Consider the following 22,439-nt stretch of genomic DNA (forward strand, 5'->3'; position numbering starts at 1 on the left):
ATGGAATTAAAATCCTGTTGTGGTCTTGGAAAGACCAAATATTTTGACTAGATTGTTAGAGAAATTAACATATTGCTTCCATTTCTTAATTAAAGCTTTCATTAAAAACTTCATTATCTTGAAGGAATTTTGTAATCATTAATTTGATTTTAGATGAAAAGGGTAACCATCTCTTTGGATGTATACAGAGTTACTTATTTAGAGAAATACATTTTCATTGTTACATATACTTAAAGTGAACTTTCTTTTCTCTTCACTGAGTTTAATGGCAGTAAAAAAAAAACAATCTAGAGAGGAACAGTGGGATTTATTGATATCTGAAGCTTTATGTGATAATACTCACTGAGCAAGTGGTTGTGGATTCATAAGTATCATTGCTGGTCAAAAATAATGTCTTACTAATTTTAATGACCATCATGAAATCTGGTAACTTCTGTGGAAGGAAATGTCTGAGAGATTATTATCAGTGTTTAAGAAAACAGTGCCTGTGAAATTTTGTAGCAGTTTAATTCCTATCTACAGCCTCCATAAAGTCCAGCATTACTATCCTTGCAAGCAAAAGGCTTTAAATGCCGAGTGATAGGAAGAGGGAGTGGGGGAGGGAAGTATGCATCTCTTTATAAGAGCAGACATGAAAAACTTTACTTGGAATTCTTCCATAAAACCTCAAACCTTGAATGCAGACTGATCGATGCATCCTTTTTTTTTTAATTCCATGGAGTTCACCCCTTCCCTCCTCTCACCTCTTACCCCAAATTAAAATATGCAAACATTGAAATTAGTAAGATGAAAGGTTTTGCCAAAAGTCTGAGAAACTTCAGGTCTGTTGCCATGAATAAAGAAAAATCCAACCTTGACTGGAGTTGTGGCAAATTGGTATAATGGAGTACTAATTTCAGATAGTGGGCTTGTTCTTTAACAGAAACACTGAAATTATCTAAAAAAACATTATGTTGTGAGATACAGAGAGAAAATGGCATTAAGTTCCCACATGAAACCTTTTATCACCCATATTGGACTTGACCAAATCACTTTTATCATCTCCCCTTTATTTCAGGCCATAGATTCCCTTTTTTTTTTTTTTTTTTTTTTTTTTTTAATATCCATGGAGTCATGGTTATAGCTTCAAGAGAGAGGGATTTTTTAAAAAAGTACTATAGGAGAATCTGAGATGGAGGTGGGACAGTAAGTCACCAAGTGAACGAGTTCTTGCTGCTGTCATATGAACATTGTTCTGGTAACTGATTGTGCTACACTTGGATTTGGGAAATGTTTTATTCCCAACATTACATACATCAGGATTTTATGAAGGTAAATGCTTATAAAAGATATTTTTTTCAGTTATGTTGCTATATATAATTTTTTTAATCACTTAAGTTTGCATAGTTCTCAAGGCTTTGCAGTGAGCAGACATGGGAAGCGTTAGGGATGAAGTGAGGTTTTACATGCTATGTCATCATAAGGAATGCTAGTTATCTATATACAAAATGGTACCAGAAAGCTGGAATTGTGTTGGAATTCTCTGTTTAGACACCTCTCACAGGGAGTATGGTGACAGATTCCTTAAATGTTTTGTGAGTTGTGTGGGTGATGAAACACGTGGCTCATATTAGACTCTAGAGAGGATACAAAATATTTTTAAAGGTACTTAACTGGTGAGGGAGTTCAAAAAGCATTGCATTCTGTGTGCTTAAAAGTATTTACAGCTTGTGTCTGACTTTGTTAAGCTAGCTTCTGATTTGCTTACATTTGTATAAAGCAAATAGATTTGGAAATTCTGTTAGTTCCTTGTAGTGCTTTGTAAAGAGTTATTATGAGAAAAGTGTTATGGAACAATTGAAAACTTGCGCTGGGTAGGTGTACAAATGTATACATTAATTCCTACTATAATAAATAAGATTCGTGTAAAGAAAAATTTATGTTCTTCGAAGTCAACCACAGTTGCAGTGCTGGACACCAGAGTGGGTTCCTAAAAACATTCTGCCTATATTTTACATGAAAGTGAACTTTTTCTGTTGTTGGGCTTAATGAGAGATGATCAGATGATTTTCTGATATCCTGACAGCCAGAAAAAATTACTGTATCTTTTCTCTGGGCTCATTTGTATTGTTAAAACCCGCCACTTTTTCACAAAAGCTTGGTGCAACGCTTCACAATTTCATTTGACTTCTAAATTAATATTAAAAACGCCTTTTCTGTCACTCTCTCTCCTCCTCCTTTACATTGGCTGCAGTCAAAAGTGTGGTTGATTTAGCGTGAACAAGCTGAAGAAAACCCACAGATAAGAGGGCCTTAATTATATTTAGCTGTGGAGGATGGGAGCGATTGAAGTATCTTGAGCTGCCATGTACCAGCTGCCAGGCAGTGACTGACTGGAGTGCTTGAGCCCAGCACAGCAATGGCGTAACAGGGAGTCATCTGTCACCCTGTGAATGGCACACTTGGTGGCAGTTAGGCTAATTTTCATTTTCTAATTGAGACTGACTAAGTGCGCCCATGGCTTGTTGCCACAATAATTCAAATTTTGTGAGCTATCTGGATTGAGATTGACTAAGTGCGCCCATGGCTCGTTGCCACAACAATTCAAATTTTGCGAGCTATCTGGAATATCCAGATTAATTTCATTTAAATGTCTTGAGCTCTAAAAACTCCTGTGTGTTTTTTGGAGAGGGAGATCCTTTCAGTGTGGTGAGGCAGCTCTCGGTGGTGATGTGACAGCTGCCACACGGAGGTGTGGCCGGCTGGACGGGCCCTGAGGGGACACCAGCTTGGGAGCTGGAGCTGGGCTGCCTCACAACAAAGGCCTCACAGCACAGTAATTCCCTCTGATACTGTCAGTGCTGGATCCCGGCAAGAATGGAAGATTAAGACGTGAAGCAAGACTTCCCAGCTGGTCAGATGGGACCGGGTGATTTCCTAAATGGATGGCTGCACCACCGCCGCTGTAGGTTCCGATACCTTTAGGAAGTTTTGATCAAATAATTAATCTGGGTGGTTTGGGGATTTGTTTTTAAAAATTCCTTTCTATTTTTAGTTTTTAAACTTTCTCAGGCCTAGGAATTGTGCTGCTTGATTTTCTATCATGAAGAGAAACACTATTTTATTAAAACCTGGACTGCTGGAGGATTCTATTGCTTTTTCAGAGTTCCTACAATATAAGAATTGGAAAATTATCGTTCCCTTTTTATTTTCTAACATTATGATATTGTAATTGTTGTAGCTTTCCCCCCGGGAAAATTGGTTTTCCTTGGATGTATCTAATCTGTCTTTGAGCTGAAGGTAGTAAGTAGTCCTTGTTATCATCCTTACCCTTGCTTCTTTTCCCTGCACCTTCCAGTTTCATTTCAGGGAGGGTATATGAACTACAACAACTATATGGTATTGAAGCTGAGTGCAGTCTGGTCTTATGCTGCAGCATCCTGCTTGCTTTGCACTGCTCTTTTCATAATAATTATTTCATAGTAATTTAATAATAATTAATGTTGAAATATAAATAATTTAATAATAATATCATAATAATTCTTACTACTGTTTGCTTATTTGACAACTAAATTTTTGGAGGACTAAAAATGAGTTATGACCTTTCCTAGACAGTAATAATGACTGAATTCACATGCATTGCTATTTATAACTACAGTGGCTTTTTTACCCTTCTTCCATATGCTTTTCTCTGCTGTTTTTATTACAGAATAATTTCTTCTTGTGAGATGATCTTGTATTTTTAAAATCAGCTTAATCTACTCTGGAACATTTTGCATCACCTGCACAGTTGTTGAACTTACTTCTTTTGAGAGCGTACAGTAATGAATGAGACATCGCTGGTTGTGGTGGAGAGCCCTCTTTATCTCCCTGTTTTGTATCTGAGCACTCTACTACTCTTGTGCATTTGCCTAATTTCTCTGTACCTGAATCCTGCTTGCTGATAGAAATGTATGGCTTGTTGTTCCAAGTGTTTCCAGAATGTGGGCCAGGTGGGCTCTTGGGCTGGACTGGTGTAGTGCAATGTTGCAGGAGCAGTTGGCCAAAATGTGAGTTGTGACACATTGTATAAGAACCAAGGGTAAAGCTTCACTATGAAGCTTCACTATGAATATTCATATTCGCTATAAATATTTTTTAATATCTTGCTAAAATATATCCTCCTAGTAAATTGTTTTCGAGTGCAGTTGGTTCCTGCAAGGTGTGCTCTGGATCTGTAGCTCATTTTGTCTGCTCTGTCTGCTCTTACCTAAGAGCTGGAACCAAAAATTCAGTGTGTGTTCGTATGGTTCTGGACTCCCAGTAAGCAGGGAGTGATCAGGTCAGCAGCACAAAGGTGTGATTGACTGATTTGTATTCGACCCTGTCTGTTACTAAGCAGCAGATGTTAGGCCTTGTTTAGTCAACACTGATTATTTGCTTATAAAATACTCATAGGTCCTATGGAAGTAAACCCTAAGGTTTGATTGATCTACCAGTAAAATATGTTTATTTTACTTGTAAAAGAGTATTTTTTAAATTTTGAAAACGCATTTATTTTCGTGGGATTTGACATACATAAATTCAAGCTGCAGTTTGTGGAATTGGGTGATTAAAGAACATACTTTTTGGCTGTTTCAGCTCTTTTTGTACTTTCTTTTATATCTAATTTCATTTTGAAATTCAGCATGTATTTGTAAAGATACCTTTTAAACCAAGATGTTTGTGACCGTGTTCACAGGGGTTTTCGGTCTGGGGAAGAGACAAGGATCTGACTCTGTTTTAGAAGGCTTGATTTATTATTTTATGATGTATATTACATTAAAACTATACTAAAAGAATAAAAGAAAAGGTTTCATTAGAAGGCTAGCTAAGAATAGAATAGCTAAGAATGATAACAAAGGTTTGTGGCTCAGCCCTCTGTCTGAGCCAGCTGGGCTGTGATTGGCCATTAATTACAAACAACTCTATGAGACCAATCACAGATGCACCTGTTGCATTCCACAGCAGCAGATAATCAATGTTTACATTTTGTTCTTGAGGCCTCTCAGCTTCTCAGGAGGAAAAATCCTAAGGAAAGGACTTTTCATAAAAGATGTCTGCAAAAGATGTTCATGTTTGGAAACTGTTGAGTTGTCTGATATTTAGCTGCCCTAAATGTAAATGATTCACTTGGAAATGACGCGGCTTGGTTAGTTAAAATTATTCACATGTGTGCAGATGAGCTGTAAAGCAGAATTACTTGAACTGCTTTCCACAAGGCACATAGCTAGTGTTTCTTTACTAAACTTCTGCTTATTTTCAGTTATTATAGATAATATAATTCAACTCACTTTCTCTCACATCAAGTGTTTAGGAGACCTGTTTTCTACCAGTGACTGACAGTCTGCAGCGTATTTTTAGAGTGAGCCTACAAAGCAAGGGGATTACTGCCTTATATCTCTGCTCTTAAACCTCTTAGCATATTGTTTAGGACCATAGTCGGAGTTTGCAGTTGCTGTGGTGTCTGATGAATTGGGACATTTGCTTTATAATAGTTATTGATGGAGAAAATGAGGCTTGCTTTCTTTTATTTGCTGAATTTCACAGGTTTGTGAGAGGCAACTTATTTATTTTACACCTACTAGAAGGGGCATTGCATATCCTTAGGAATAACTTCTGCCTTGCAATGATCAAACTTGTATTTTTGTGACAGTTTAAGAGTCTGAATGTTTATTTTGGTGATACTTCTGTAACATAACATTGTGGAATACTGACTTCTGTGTTAATTGCTGCAGTCTGGAGGTATTTATGTTTGAAAAGTGTATTTTACAAAATCCTGAGCTTTAGGATATAACCTCTGGTAGTCGAATGTTTTAGCCACATAATTGTTAACAGTGTGTTGGAGTACAGTTCATTATTTCATTTCCTGATATTTCATAATCTGTTTGCAATTTTTGTTTAAGTCTGGCTTTTGCCAGTAAAATGTTGCTGTCATAACATTGTTTTTCCCCCTTCTTCCACCCTCATCTGTGGTGCAGATAGAATTGTCGAGTGCTCTGGAAAGAATTGCGGCGTGCTCACACGATACCTTAGCTCAGGTGTAAGAGACAGCAAGAGATCTGATGGATTTGAGGATGTCTTGTACTTCACATCATATGATAACAATGCATCACAATTTCAAAGAATGCTGTCAGAGACATTATTGTCACAGCTCTGATCTCTTTGGTCTTACATAAAGAGTTTAAGGTTGCCATTTCTGCTCTATTTTCAAAGTAAGATCTAAATAGTACTTTCACTGCTGAAAGGTGACTTTTCTGCAGTTTCTTTTAGTTATGTATCCAATAATTTGTCTTCAGCAAGGAAAATCCCCTGAATTTGAACTCTAAATAACAACAACAACAACAACAACAACAACAAAATGTGTTTGCTGGCTGAACAAATTAGGAAATGCTTCACTTTTATGCATATTTTAATAGGATGCTTACTTGTAGTATTGTATGATGAGGTGTTAATTGGGTAATGAAAGGGTGCATGGTGAATAATGTGGTTAGTCAGCCTGTATTGCGACACAGGGCTGTTAACGTTTTAGTGAGCATGCTCATACGGTTACTTGCCTTCATTTGCTTCAGTGTGACAGTGCTGGATTTAATTAGATTTTATGGGGTCTAAACTCACAAAAAGGCTCAAAGTTCTGCATTCAGAATCTGACACATGGGGTGACCTTTTCTTCCTTAGAAGATAAGGGTACTCTGTGTGCTTGTGCTGGTGAATAATTGCAGAGAAGCTGTTGCAGGGCAATTGCAGCAAGTTTTGGCTAACCTTTACAGTAGGCTTGGAGAGATAGGACATTACATGTTTTTGTACTGTGTAAGTGGGAGAGGAGGGGAGAGCGTTTGCTTAGCAGCAATGCTTAATAAGGATTTTTCAGAGAGGTAAAGCTCCATCCTAGCAGCTTCATAATAGACAGGGACAGACTATTTACCTTGGCAGCTTTCAGCTTGCTTTCCTAGCTTGCCTCTTTTTTATAAATGAAATGTTCTTACATTGTCATCTTAAATTTAGGGACTCAAATTTTACATTAGAGAGCAGAAGAGATCTAAATGTTTTAAACTGCTTCTACTTGTGTTTGTACTGCAGGTAAGCCTGCCAAACCCAAACACAATCCTAAGAGAATGACTTGAAACAAGCATATTTCCTCAGTGATGTCCTCGTGTCCTGGTTATAGCCAAGATTTACAAACAATAATGTTCAAGTGTTGGCAGTGAACTGTATTTTATTGGAAAAAGCAATGTGAAATACTCTTCTGGAATATGGAAGTGGGCTGTTCACATTTCCTGGTGCATTTCATAGTACGATTGAGGTTTTCATAATGCTCAAAAGATAGCTATTAAACATTAGTCTGTGGACAAGTTGTGACCAAGTTGTACTTGCACAAGAACTCAGAGCCACTGAGCTTTCTAAGGATACAGATCTTCACAGCCATGTGGAGGAATGTCTCTGGAGTGTTTTCCTAGTAAGTAGGTTAGGTAAACACATTTTTTTTCAACAAGATTAAGATTATTTGCATTTCTTAGGTGTGAAATATCAGGTAACTTTGGCAGGAAGAATGCATCCTGATTCAGGAAGCTTTGATGTCAAAAAATGCGAGAAAAACATTAGAGATGGATGAGGTTTTTGCTCTGGGTTTCAGGCTCTCTGGCTTGGCCCTTCAGCAGTATTAGGTGTATTTCACTGGGGAAGAGCACATAAGGGAGCAGATGGTTGTGCAGCTGCTTAGCCCTCACCTGTGTGTGGCCAGCAGGCAGTACTGCTATGAATGAGACCTTTTTTTTTCTTTTAAATTACTTAACCTGATAGTATCAAGTTAATTGAATTTGTTTTATATGGAGGCTTGTAAATTCTAGAATGATCCCTACAACACATTTTCCTTAAAACTCTATTTCCCTGCTGTCTGAAGTGCACACCTCTAGGAATTTTGTCCCTGTGTCAGTACTTCACCTGGTGGTTCATGCTCCTGGGAGGACTTTGCACTACAGATCAGGAGGATGGCACCCGGAGTGGGAGGGTGGGTGTGGGGCAGGGGGTGTTCCCTCCTGCCCCCGGATACTCTGCATTTGTGGCAGGCTGCAGAGAGTACTTTGCCCTTGTTTGACCCATGACTTTCTTTTTTTTTCTTTTTTTTTCTAAATTAGTAAATAGGAAACGCTATTACGTTCTGAAAGAAAACGGATAGTAATCCCAAACCTGCCAAATGGTTTTTAAAAGCTGACTGAAGACTTAATACCCATTTTTATCCTTTTTCATTGCAAACAGAAAAGATAATAGATAATTGAATACATATTAAATAACCTTTGTGAAGGCTAGAGTTCATAAGAAAGATAAAAAATGTTTGTGCTGTTTTTTTTGTCCTGGTTTGAAACTCTAAGTGGTTGCTTAGTGTGAAGTATGCAGTACACCCTAGCTTATAATCTAACCAATTGAATTTGTGCATGCAATTTGAGTCCCCAGGTATCTATATTGTCCTTCTGCTCTTCAGATTCTCTAGTTTGGATTACTCAGTAGCAACAACTGCTCTGCAAGAAGCAGCTCTCCACAGTGCAAATGAATTGCTTATCTAAAGGTATGGCTACGTGGGTAAACTCTTGCAAAGCTAAGCTCCAAATTTGCATCATCAGCAGCTTCCTCCTGATCTAACTCCAGTTAATTTGAAAGCTTACCCATCTCCCACTGAAGGGTAAATTGCTGGCTTGTGCTCACTGAAGGGTAAAAGTGAACACAATTGTACAGCAGAGCAGCTAACAAGACATGAATTAACATGCTGGTTTATCTTGCAGTAATTCGTTCTGCAGCCATACCCTGATGATGCACAAGGCAGTGAAGCTGAGTGCTTCAACATGCAGTTTTATCCATGACAGTGTTGTTTCTGTCAGCTCTGCCCCGAGTTGTCAGTGGACTGATAGGGGTGTAAATGGTGGTTTTTCTGTTGGTCAGAAGAATAGTGATGTTCAGGCTCTCCTTAAATTGCCTTTGGAGCTCTGTTTCCAAAATACATAAATTTGCATAAAAATAAATGGGAACATAAATTTAAAAACTCATTTGTCTTTTTGATACCTTTTCTAGGTAGGTGCTTTGAGAAATGGTCTAATGTCTAGCTTCATGTTGAAATCTCTTGAATTAGAAAAGTGGTAGAGATATTAATTTTGTGTAGGTGGTTTTGTTTTGCTTAGTTGGGGTTTCTTTTACCTTTTTTTTTTTTTACCTCCAGTGGGAATGACCATTTAGATACTCATCTGTCTGCAGTAAGGTAACCTTGAAATCCAGCAGGACCCAATGTGGCTGTTTCCTTATTTCTCCATAAGGCTCAGGACTTTGAGCCTTTGTTTACAGTTTGTCTCTGATGTAATGTTATGTTTTGTGATTTAATTAGATTTTGAGTTCCCTATCTTGACTTTTCACTAGGTTTTCTGAGTTCCAGACAAAAGTAGGAAAAATTTCAGCACTTAATTGGAGCAATTCACTGTGCTTCTCTTCTGAATCCTCAAATTTGCAGCCTGTGTGAATTGTTCTATTTAACACTTTCCCATCAGGTGACAACTCTAGTTATGTTGTCCTGACATCCATGTTACCAGCAAATTAGGTATTTATAGGACATACTGTTTTGCAGCCTACTTGTAAGTCTGATATTTCAGAAAATGAAAGTGTGGCCATTGGAGAGAACTTGCTGGTTGCCTGACAAGAAATTAATTTTGCTGTTTGTCAGCATTTCTATCAGATAGAATAAGCTATTTTTAAACTGTTTGTTGCCAACATGACCTCAAAATCAGAACATGTAGGAAAATGGGTTTGGTTTTTGGTGAAAAGGAAATACTTTGGGCAAAGTGCCACTTCAGTTTCTCATACAAAATGTAGTTGAGGAACTCTTATTCTTATCCTCCCCTGGGGATTGAGATTCCTGGTCAGAATAAATGTCAGATAAGGCACCAGTCTCTTGGGCACCAGTAACGCCTGGGAGGGAGAAGTCCAACAGAATGCTCGCACAAGCAAATGTTATGATAAGGCAACTAGACTGCGATTTTCCACAAGTGGCTCAGTGCTCGTGTGCTGTCCTCAGTCCTTGCTCTGCTATTCGCTCAAGTTTTTGAGATTCAGAGTTACCTTGAGATCTTCAAAGCTGACACGAGCCTTATTGCATCTAATCGTGTCTCCTTAAAAGTCTGTTGTCCCTTTTGTCAGAGTGGAGGATCTGTGTCCATTTGTGCCTCGCTGGAGTGCCAGGTCTGGCAGCTGGGCTGTAAGCCATGTGCTGACCAGATATCTGCACTTCACACTGAAGCAGCTGGAGCAGTGGTTTTGCTCTGGCACTGCCAGTCTGCAGCAGGGACAAGAGTGGGTGTCTGTCCTTATGGGCTGAGATGCCATGCAGAGATTTGCTGCAGTATGTTTCACCTGCCCAAGGTGATTGAATGGCATCCCTTGAAATTCTGATTCCTTCAGACAGAGTCCTCCATCTGCAGTTTGTAAGACAAAATACATAATTAATATTGCTGTGATGCCTCTCTAAGCCTTGATGGAGAATAGAAGCTTTGCAGCTCCTCTGAATACTTTGAGAATTGCCTTTGCACGTTCAGAGATTTTGAAATGGCTTGTAGCTTGTAAGATAAACAATGTTTATAGAAGAGTGTTATGATTTAGCCCGAGATGGCAACTAAGCCCCATTCAGCTGCTTGCTCACTCTTCCCGGTGGGATGGGCAAGGGAGTCAGAAGAGCAAAAGTGAAAACTTCATGGGTTGAGATAAAGATAAATAAATGCCACACAGGCAAGCAAAGCAAGAAATTAATTTAATGCTTCCCACGGGCAGGCAGGTGTTTGGCCCCTGCCAGGAGAGCAGGGCTCTATCACACACAGCAGTAAAAGACCTTGATTTAGTGTAAACACTCCTTAGCAACAACTAAACCGATGTGTTATCAACATTTTTCTCAGCCTAAGTCCAAAACACAGCGCTGTATCAGCTACTGGGAAGAAAATTTACTCTGTCCCAGCTGAAAGCAGAAGAGTTGCTTCAGTTTACTGAGTGATAAGAAATGCGCACGGTTTTTATTTTGTACATAGGTTCTAATCTCTGAATCCACTCAAATATTTTATGTTCCTAGATATGACAAGCATTTTGTAGCTATGAAGGAATGAAGTTAACAGTTCTTTATAACCAGATAATTGTGATTGAGAATCCTTCAGCAATTTCCCACCCCTGTGCTTATACTGCTTGTTAGACCTCCTGGCTGTTCAGGTACCTACTAGGGACAGTTGCCTGTAGCCTTCAGCAGACATCCCAACCCTTCACTTCATTTGCATTTGGATTTGGGCTGCTTGGAGGGTCTCACCTTGTTGCTTTCAAATGCTCATCGAGTAACTTTGAGCACAGTGTTTGCTGTAAAAGTGGTCTTTGGTGTGGCTGTTTTCTGGTGTAGAAATACTGCAGGAATTATCCCCTAAGCTGAAAGGACCCAGAATGCTGCCAGACCCAGGAGTGTTGGAATTCAGGTGCCACTGAACTTGTGCATGTGACTGTTATGCTTATTTGCACTTAAACAATTAACATCACCACACTTAAATCACCCAGTCCTAGTGATACAGTGCTGTTTTCTTTATCCCTGGGTATATCTTTGAATTATTACTTATCTTACAATAGTTCTTTTAATAGATGATGGAAAGTTGTAAGATTCTAGAGAAATCAGCCAGTATCATGCCATGAAGATACAGTGGGAATTGACTTCTTTAATTATCTGCTGCTTGAGGAAGAAAGTAACAATTGCTGAAGGAAGTTTTAGGGAGTCACTAAGAAAACACACACCTTTTTGTTATTTGGCATGGCTAAAGTGTGCCATGTTTTGTGAGATACAAAACAATTTAGTATGTGTAATTAGTGATGGGCAGTGATTTTCTGTAGTGCTTTTAATTTCTGACTCTTGTTCAGCTTTGAAATAGTTGCATTTTGACTTTAAACTTCTTAAATGTCAGATACCACAAACAGGAATGTGTTGATTTTTCTCAGCTATATAATACAGTTTTCAGTGGAAGATACTAGTTCTTTTCAAGGTTTAAAGTGCTGTTCTAACTGCTTTTAAAGCAGCTTTTGTTCAAAGGCCAGCCATTGACACCTGTAAATATCTATATTCTGTAGTTTATTCAGTCTAATGGGAAATAAGTGTATGTAATCTAATTAGATTTTGCTGCCTTGCATTCTGCAACATCTTTTTTTTTTTCAATCAAAATGAGATGTCGTGGTTGTGAGAGGGCTTCTTTTTCAGGAATGATGACCAGGTCTCAAGAAGCCTTTCAGTATGTCTTCAGTATTCCCCACTTTGTATCCCATATGATTTTACTTCTTTAGGTGAATAATGAGTCTTTTTATTAGTAGTAATTTTGCTGAAAGCTTTTTGACTTACTGTCTAAAGCATAGATTGGATTGTATATAGAAATTGATACATGAAGGCACAGTGTATTCTGAATTCTAGGCTTCAGAAGTATATTTGCAGCACTATCTTCCCCTTTTGAAGAAGTGCATTTCTCATTTAACCACAAGAATTCTACCAGACTAAGCAAGGGCTGGACTGTTCCCCTCAGTAAAAGCATGAACCTATCTCTTGTACTTAATGAACACCACAACCACCTTATTTTAGGAGCAGTTTTTGAGCTATGAATCCTTGCCTTGCATGAGTGCCATGGAAGCTTTTGCTGTTGGTGTTCTGCTTGGTTGCTTTAGGTAGGTGTTTAAATTTGGGGAGTCAGGATTTCATGTGCATCACTCCTCAGAGCTTCTCTGTCAGCTATTTTATGTAACTGTGTGCTCCCACTAATACTTATTCCTGGATGTAATGCTTCAGTTGCTGTGGAAAGATGTTAAACAAGTAATGTGGATTTGTGTTTTCCATTTTGAAGTGAATACCCATCTTTCTCTGAATCTGTGTCCAAAATATTTTCCTCTCCCAGGCCCTTTCATTCATCTTTGCAAAAGCTCAGGTTTTCCACAGCGTCATTTGTCATGATAGTGGTTGACCCAAAGAGGCTAAATGTGTGTTTGGTGCTTATTGGCAGTATTCTTTTTTTCTTCTTCTAGGACGTGAAAATCTGAGAGATGAACAAACTACGGCAAAGCTTTAGGAGAAAGAAAGATGTCTATGTGCCAGAGGCCAGCAGGCCCCATCAGTGGCAGACTGACGAGGAAGGCGTTCGTACTGGCAAGTGTAGCTTTCCTGTTAAGGTAAGAGTTACTGCCCTTCTTTTGGATATCCATGAGGTGCTCTTGCCATGAATTGTTATTTGGGTTTTTTTGGCAAGCATAAACCAGAGACATGCTTCATTACACACTGACCTATTTTACAGTTGGCTCTCATTGCAAAGGATGTGGCTTTTTTCTTAAAACCAGATGGCTCATGTAACAAATGCCTTGGAAAACCAGTCTGAGATATCCTACATTATCATCTAGTTGAAATATATCATGTAGCTTGGTAGAGGAGTAATACAATATTTGTCATCATTTTTCTGGAAAATCACAAATTATAGACCTATTGGATTGCATGAAAAGGTACTCAGTTCTCCCTGTTATAAGTTTAGTTGTGATTACAGTTTGACTTGTAAGGTAAGTGGTGGGCTGTGCTTAAAGCAATCCTTCCTCCCTCTCAATAATTGAAAATATTTTCAAGTAACACCTGGGATTTCAACCAGTGCATGAGGTTAGAAGAACCTGCTAACTCTGAGAATGCCTCTGTGCTATGATCCTGTGTGTGTGTATTACTGACTATTAATGCTCATGAAACTGAAATGACCTTTTAAAATTCTGGTAACTCATTCCAGATTATCAGAGTATTATAAATAGATATTTTCTTTTTTGTGTCCAATTCTCCTTCCTCTTTATTTAAGAAACAATAATTTAATACTTTAGAATAGTATTTACTATTAATAAATACCAGAATAAAAATAAATACAAAATTTAGGGTGGCTTGTTGCATATGCTCCCCTTTCTTCCTCAGGTACACTAATAATAGATCTACAATAGGTTGGAATCAGATGATGCTTGAGGAAAGCTAATGGGTTAAATATCAGTGTACAAGGAGCACAGTCTATGGTTCTGACACCTATGGGCCTTCCATTAGGTTTTTCTCTGTATTATGCTTAAAGTAATTCTGTCTGATAGTTAAACATGTGATGTTGCTAGGTGGAATTCTTTAAACTGACTGTTGCATGTTTTTGTGAAGTTGTGGATTGGTAAGTATGAGGTAACTTTCACACGAGGTTAATGCCCTGCTTTACCCTACTAGAGTTGCTTTTGTCCTTTTACATATACTCAAGTGTATACAACATTTCTAGTTCATGGCTGCTGGCGTATTTTTGTCTTGAGTTATTTTTCTGCTAAGAGGAAGGAACTGTAATTCAGTCCTGAACAGAGATGGTGTTTTGCCAAAGCTTTGAAAGTAATTGCTCTGGGAAAGCTCAAACTTAGATTAAGGTTTAACACTGTCTAGGAGAGAACAGAGCTGTAAGTTTGAGGATGGTGATTTTTTCATAACTTAGGCATTACACAGGTTGAAAAGCAGAGTGCTCAATTTATAGCATTTAGTTTTATTCAGACTTTTCAATCCTTTACTGAACACAAAGGATGCGAACCACTCCACACTGTTAAAAGACTGACTTTTTTTAAACTCTCAGTCAGGACTTGCACTTCTAATGACAAGTGCTTCCTGTATTTAAATGAACCATTCATCTATTCTGGGCACATGTACCCAAAGTCAAAAAAGGTTTTGGCCTATTCTGTGCTGAAAAGGCGTAGAAATGGATGAATCTTTACATCCTTGTCATCAAAGTGGGACTTAGGTGCATGCCTTAGTCTGCTTTTGATTGGAAATCACTGAATTAATTTAATTTGTTCTTTGGGAAAAATGCTTTTAAGGTAAATGTAAGGGACATTCCTTGATTTGGTCAGAATGGTAGAGTATTAATATCTAAAGAACTTGCAATTAGGTGAAAACTTAAATTCAGAACAATTTAATATTATGAGGTGTTTTATCTTACTTGATTAGAATTTATTTTCCAATGTAGTGTACCTTGAAATGGACAAAGTGGAAATTTTTATAAGGCTTGAGATGCAGAGTGGGTGTTAACTGGTGTTGAATTGATAGAGACAGGAAGTGTGCCATTGTGAGGGAACAAGATAAACCAGATGCAGAGTCATCGCTCTAGTGGGTGGTACTGTATTTTGCTCACAGAAAGAATAGAACTTTGTGCTATTGAAGGACAGTATCCTGTTACGCCTGTCTTGGATATTATTTGGGAATTCATACATTCCAGGAAAAGTATGCAGTCTCCTATGTCCTTAAATATCTGATGGGGTGACTTTTCTTCCTGATGCTCCTCAGTAGAGTAGGACAAAGCCAGATATTTTGGGAAGAATGGTTAATGAATAGGAATGCATTCAAATAGGAAAGATGATGAATGTACCTGAGTTTTCTTTAAGTTTTGCAGTGGGAATTCCAAATTGGTCTGTTGTCTGTAGTGCAACTGCTGAACCACACCTGAATGTGTTGACAGAGCTGGGGAGGGAGTGCACAGGATTAGCCTGTTCTTACTTCTTATGATCTGCTTTGTCTGCTCTCTAAAAATCACCTGAAATTCTTTGGAGTTCAAAGCATAACTGAGTAACAAGACTAGAATCTGGTCTTGTTTTCAGGGAGGATGAAGACTTCATCTGTACTCAGTAAAGACCTGAGAATTCTTAATAAATGTTGCTGCAGCTGTCGGTAGGATTTTCTGTTTGAAAGTAAAATTTATGAGACTAGTGTGGTAGCAGTCACGCTGTGGGCTTTGTTACCTCTAATGCCTGCTATTTGATATAGGTAAGATGCTAATATACTTTTTTTTTTTTTGAGATAGACAGGAGACTAGTGCAAACACGTAAGGGAACATTTGTTCTTGGTTTCTCTTGTAAAAAAAAAAAAAAAGATCTCTTAAATTGGTTTGGTTTTTAACTTCTTGCCTTTGGGCATTTATATTTTGCCCAGAGCTTGGGTCTTTGTAGAGTGCTACCACAGATTTATCCTTTTTTAGACATTACACAGCATTTGGAAGCGCTTTGAAAGTCGTGTTGCAGATAGGATTTCATCCTGCCTTCAGGCTTCACTCTGTTAGTGTTGGACAGGGGCTCCAGTAGCTGCTTATTTCTTGCACTTGGAGGATGCTGTACTGCAAACAGATTTAATGTTACTGAAAGGTTTTCTATGTTGGCGTGTTTCTTGAAGCTCTTCCTGCACTATGTCCACAGAAGATCCTTATTGTTAAAGTCATTAAGTGTTCTGTTGGATTTTGAGCAAATCTGATACACCTATGGATCATCTTCCCTTTGAGAGAGAAGATGCTCTGTGGAAAGTACAGGCAAAATTCCTGTTACATTCCTTTATGTTGCTTTAAAATTCAGGGGAGTAGATTTGATCCACAGTTGCTTCTTCCCAGCGCTGTGCTCATAAATTTGGAGGTGGTGATAATCATGAATGAATACTGTTCCTTTCAGTCAATAGCATTCCTTTTTGTTAATAGTCTGTGTTTTTCTGCTTGTTGGTGGGGCTGTGTTACAGGTAGCCAGGTATTGATCATATTTTCTCAGTGTGTGTAGATGTAATTACAGATAGTTCTTCTCTGTGTTGGAAATCTAACCACACCTGAGGTGGTAACCTGACGCTCAAAGATGGGGCTGTGCAATGGCTGCTGGCTTTCCTGTAGTGCTCTTCTGTGTAAACTGCTTTGAATCCACTAAAGTTAGATAGAAAGAAGGGCCAAGGAGAGACAGGTCCTGTCTGCAGAGGTATGGAAAGGATGTTAAACTTGTATTTAGAAAAGTGACTTGCAGGCTTTTGGTATTCCATTGGGAACTTGAATGGTGTTGCTCTCCTAACTTTGGTGTTGTGGAGACATAATACCTTGCAGCTTTTATAGATGTTCAACAAGAGTTGCCCCATTGTTAAATGTGGCACTGGTCCATCTGTTGCAGTCTGTGCATAAGTCTGTTTTCAGGGACAAAATCTTTTCCACTGTCCTAAGAAACTGAAAGGTAAATACTGTGTTTCAATAGTGAATCCTTCCTCTGAGAGAAAAACGGTACTAGACACATGTAGTACATAGGGATGTTAAATGAAGAGATTGTATTTCAAAGTATTTAGAAGTTGAATGTTCTAACAGACATTACAGCTGTGCTTATCAGCACTATAATTTATTTATACACAATTTTATACATTAGAATTGTAACAAATGAAGTTCATTGACATACACATTTTCAAACTTGCTTTCTTGCTCCAGACACTACCTCACTGAAAACATGCAGCAGTTCTGTGGTATAATGACTAAAGTATTTGACACTAGGGCTTCTTTTGTGTGAAAAGCCTTTTCGAGTGTCCCTCTGGGTAAGTGGTTTTCATTCATACAAATGCTCTTTGGAGTAACTGGTCTGTGAAATTTATATCAGAAAAATTAGGTCATTTCCTTTTACCTAAGAGAACTAAACAAACAAAACATTTGCAAATTCTTGGTGGTTCTGACCAAAAGGATGTGTTAAACAGAATATTGACAGCTGGCTACTACCTGGTGTTCTAGAAGATGCAGCAGTTCTGTGTATCTTAGGTTATTTAATTAGTTTTGTTCTGTCATTTCTATGTTCTTGGTGGCCAGTCTCTTTTTACCTTAAGGCATCTAAGGCTGCTGTTGTATATCCCCTGCAGGTTTACTTGTGTTTTTTAATTCAACCTAGAAGGCTAAAGATGTTGATGAAAAAGCTGGTGTGGAAGAGTAACAAACCACATTTCTATCTCTGGCATGCAGGGTTTGCTGCTGAGTACCTGTTATCTTTGGAGTTAGCCTTTGCACTGAATTTGATTTCTGTGTTAGTGTTGACAAATAACAATTGTATGGATACAGTTGTACTTTCGTACATAAAAGAATTGGCTTTCCAGAACAAGTACTCTTGAACTGTTTCCTGTCTAACCCTTGCTTTTATGGGAGATGTTTGGAAGACACTGCATTGTTTTGTGTTCAAGAAGAGGCAGAAGGATAGGCAACAGCTGGCACAAGCCCTGTGGAGCATCCTCACTGGGAGCTGTGAATGTCAGTTCTCATCCCTGGGTCCCTGTGTTTGGGTTGTTGGGCCATACGTGGCACTGCTGAAACCACCATCAGTAGGAGCTGGGCCATTTCAGTCACTTTGCTTTGTGTTCTCACAGCCCAGGTGTCCTGTTTGGTTTTGGAATTTGCATATGATCTTTATTGCTTCATGTCAAATTTATAAATCTCATATTTAAAATAACTTCTTATATTTAATAAGTTTATAAAGACAGCTTGCATTCTGTTTCTTCAGGTCAGAAAGACTGGTACCAGCACAGGTGACTGTGGCTTTTGTTTTATGTCTTAAATGCACTTCTAGTTTGAAATAATAGCTGTGAAAGAATTTACCAGCGTGATGCTGAAGTGCCTTTAAGTTAAGCATGTGAAAGCCTGAGGTACTTGAATAGTCTTTGGAAACTATGTTAAGTATTTTTAAGAAGTCAGTGTGACAAAGCTGCTGATTTCTGAAATGTTGTGCAGCCTTACACATTAAACACTGGAAATCTCTACCTATGAAGGCATGAACTGATGTTAGCAGTGAGCAGTAATCACTCCTATTGAATGCTAACCCTCAGCAAGCAATGGTACACTTAAAAAATCCTGCAGCATTTAACATCACAGGAAAAAGGCTGGAAGTCAGCTAATTATAAAAGATGGTGATTATAGTGGAAGCTGTGACGCTTACCCCCAATATTTTCCTGTGCATTTCTGTCATGGCTAAAAGGAATGTAAGGTAATCCCTAATTTTTACTCGTTTTACCCTAGTGTCCAACCCTTAGTTTTGTTTGAATGGCCTTGCAAACAAAAAGTTTTAAATGAAGCCTCTTGCTGAGTTTTAAAAACCTCCTGTCTTTGGCAAAGGTGAAATTCTTAAATAGTTTTATAAACTTCAGGTTGTTTTAAAGATAGGACAATTAAAATTGTTTGGATTGCCTTGCAGAAATATTTATTTTAAATGTTATTTAGGTGTTGGAAATCAAAAAGTTCTCATGGGGTTATACTTTTTTATTCTGTTTTTTAAAATTAGGAGATCCCCAGTGTTGTACGTGGAAACTGAATTTTTTGCAGGAGTTGAAGAAAAGATACGGTGGACACCTGTGCAGTGTGTGTACAACACTTCATGCTATCAACACTTGATTTTCCTTTATATTTTCTTTTTTTTAAAGAAAGTTTTAAATGGTTGTCTGTTCCTGGCAAAATAGGAATTGCACATCTGAGCTTAGAGTTGAAGACCAAAGTCTGACAGTACATATGTGAAGCTGTGAGGGACTAGGAGAAATAGTGTGTTTAGCTGCATCAAGGGAAATTTAGGATATGCATTTGCAATAACAACTCAGCAAAATAATATTCCTTTCTAAAGTGACACATGCAAACTACAGGGTAGAAGGTCCAGCCTTCTGATCTCCAGTTACAGAAATGTCATAATACTTCAAGGCTGACTTCTCTGATGTAGATGTGGAAGTAGATCCTGCCCTGAAGCAAGTGCTGTCCTACATAACCTTCTGAGTTCCCTCTCTGCCTCATTTTAGGGATTTATAAGAAAATGAAGAATATAGCATTTGTATATCCTGCATTGAGCTTCTTTATTGCATCTTCAGTATTCCTGACTCACAATGTTTTTTCTGTTGGCAATGATAAACATCATGTGAGAACCAGTACGTGAAATGCTCAGTGTGGCTCTTAGGTGGGTGAGATGTAAAAAATAGAGAGAACTACTGGTATAGGTACTGCTTTAGATTCTTTTGATTCTCATTATTCAGAGACATTTGGCAGTCATAGCTGCTACAGTTCGCTGATTTGGGGAATTTAACAGGTTGGTGAGACATTTTGATTTCTGGTGATGTCTGTAGCATCCTAACTAACCTATTGCTTTGACTAAGCAAAATTAAACTTTGTTGATGCTTATTCATAGAGTTTCTGTTTGTGCTTCTACAGCTTTGTCTGAGCAAACATTTTTTTCAAACCAAAAAATTTAGAAAGCAGGAGCATGGGTGTGAGAGGAGAGAAATAAAATATTGAACATTGGAATGTAAATCTTAGAAGTCAGTGGAAAAGTAGCTCAGCTTTAAGATGTATCCGGGATTTCTGGATTTAAGCTTATGTTTGCTTGCAAGACAGCATTTCATTCTGAAACTTTGGTGCTCAGGCTTTAGTTCTTGAGCAATGCCAGTTCTAGAAGCATATCTGCACATGCAGGTGTCAAGTAGTCAGTCTTACTGTTGCAAATAGTACACCAGAACTTTCACAGAGGAAGAAAGAGGAATGTCGTTGCCTCTAGGAAAAATACCAAGAAATGCTGGTGTGCTTCTCTTTATGACAGCTTGTTTCCTAGCACAGGACACCTTGGCCAAGACAAGTAAGCTCATTTCCTGTGTCCATCTAGTTTCAAAAGTAATCCAAAGAACCTAATCTGTTACTGCAAATAAAACAGCGCATGTGAACATCTGCTGATACAGAGGGAACTTCAATTATTTGTGTAGCTGAGTCTGTTTCAAATAGAAACTGTAAAAGCATATTACCAGACTTGAGCAAACAGAATTGGCTTGAGTTGTCCAGGTTGAAGGAGCTCTGGTGAAGGATCTTTTTGCCAGCTGTTATTGTTGAACTTTGAAATTTTGAGAACTGAGTCAGCCAGTATTCGAGAGAAATGAAAACAAAGAAGATCAGGGCAGTATTGCTTGTACTAGGACACAGATGGTGTTTTATTTCTGACCTGGTGTATCAGCCCTTGATGTTTTAGTAGGAGCAATTTCAATAGCATGTATTGTAAGAAGACAGTAGGAAAACTTCACCAGAAACACTTGATATGGTAACTTGAGTGGTTGGTTTTTAGATGAAGTTGGAAAAGTTTAAAATGTTGAAAAAGAATACATTTTCGCAAGCACTTTTCAAATTCTAAGTATACTTTGCTGTGTGCCAGTTTAACTTGTTTCTGTGTCAATTGCTTTATGTTTGGTTTGAGATTGGTACCAAACAGCATCTTCAGTGAAAGAGAACATGAAAATCAGTGACGAAGAGGGAAATTTTTTTTTGTTTCTGTTTATTTGCTGTACCATAATCTCATCTTCTTATTGCTAAAAATGTTAATATAAGCAGTGCTTCTATTTAATAATGTTTGCATTAAGGACTTTTCCTCAACAGCCTCTGAAAGTATTTTATTTGGATTAGAGCTTTTATGTTATGTTACTCTGTATGTGGGCTCTGCCCACATGGATTTTAGCTTTCTGTAAAAGCACTGGTGGGTAATTTCTGGTATAACCATTAAATCTCTTACAGAACAACTTATGTCCAAGAACTGCTGATGTCATGACTATCATTCACTGGTTGCTATGGAAATTAAGTAGGAGTACATTCAATATTAATACTGCATTCCTGCTATGTGCATTTTCCTGATGGAAAAGTACTCACTTTCTCCAGGAATGCTACAATCCCTGTCACAAGAAATGCTCTTTGCAAATATGTCAGAGGCACTCCGTTCCTTACCATTTTCAAAGTCATCATCCACCACAGTATGGCTTGGGCAGTTCTGTGGGTTTCTGTGCACCCAGCACTTAGGTGTCCCAGTCCTTGGGTGTGCACATTATCCTTTGTGATAATGTGCTGTCATGGATTTGCATGAGATTTTACTTATATAGGACAGTTGCTGCCCAGGCACTTCAACAGTATGTTTCTTCTCCTTTAGTTTGAAAGGGAAGTTCCTTTCAAATATCCTGAAAGGTTGTGTATAGAAGTGTGGGATTTGTGTATCTGCTTTAAAGTGGTTTCCATGTAATCCTTTTCTAGTGATGCAACAACAGAGTTTAACAATGGTTTATTTTTCTGATAGTCCTGAATTCTGGTATTTAACTTTCATTTCTGGCTCTAACTAGTAGCTGCATTTCCTTTATTAAATTTTGAAATGTCACTCATAAAATGCTGCTGCATTAGTAAGTTGAGCTAATATTTCAAATTTAAGGCTAAATTGAGATAGAGTTACAATTTAGCACTTCTGCTTAAAATAGAAACTTTAGAAGAGGTTTCAGTTTTGACAGTCTCTTGCCAGTCTTCTTGAGGAAATATTTTTGTCTTCAATTGCAGTCCATTAAAAACCAGATAAATATTGCAGCACTGGTAAAATACAGCAGCTGTGTATATCTACTCTTAGACTGATGAAAGAAGCTTGAAGTCTTGGAAGGGGACCTGCTGCTTAAGGGGCATTTGGCTATGAAGAGGAACACAGTGTTCTGATTATAGAATTAAAATTTATTTTTACAGGAAAGAAAAGTATATTGGCACGTGTAAGCAATTAACACACCACCACTCCATCCCAGAAAAGTTAGAAAGCAAAGCAAGAAGAATTTTGAAATTGCTGTAAGATGT

General features: G+C 38.1%; 1 protein-coding gene across 14 annotated transcripts in view; it reads left to right on the plus strand.

Moving 5' to 3' along the window:
• Window positions 1-22,439, plus strand: part of NUMB (NUMB endocytic adaptor protein) — a 91,851-nt gene that overhangs the window by 43,708 nt on the left and 25,704 nt on the right. For 13 of the 14 annotated variants that reach the window (XM_063159151.1, XM_063159150.1, XM_063159158.1 and 10 more), the window contains one exon: window positions 13,057-13,200. In XM_063159151.1, the coding sequence (XP_063015221.1) occupies window positions 13,075-13,200 (126 nt within the window). In that variant the 5' untranslated portion in view covers window positions 13,057-13,074. Of the gene's footprint in view, window positions 1-2,800; window positions 2,945-13,056; window positions 13,201-22,439 lie in introns of those variants that run through there. The other variant, XM_063159153.1, reaches the window with a different exon arrangement.

This window comes from Melospiza melodia, chromosome 6 (assembly GCF_035770615.1).
Source record: "Melospiza melodia melodia isolate bMelMel2 chromosome 6, bMelMel2.pri, whole genome shotgun sequence".
NCBI classification, from domain to species: domain Eukaryota; kingdom Metazoa; phylum Chordata; class Aves; order Passeriformes; family Passerellidae; genus Melospiza; species Melospiza melodia.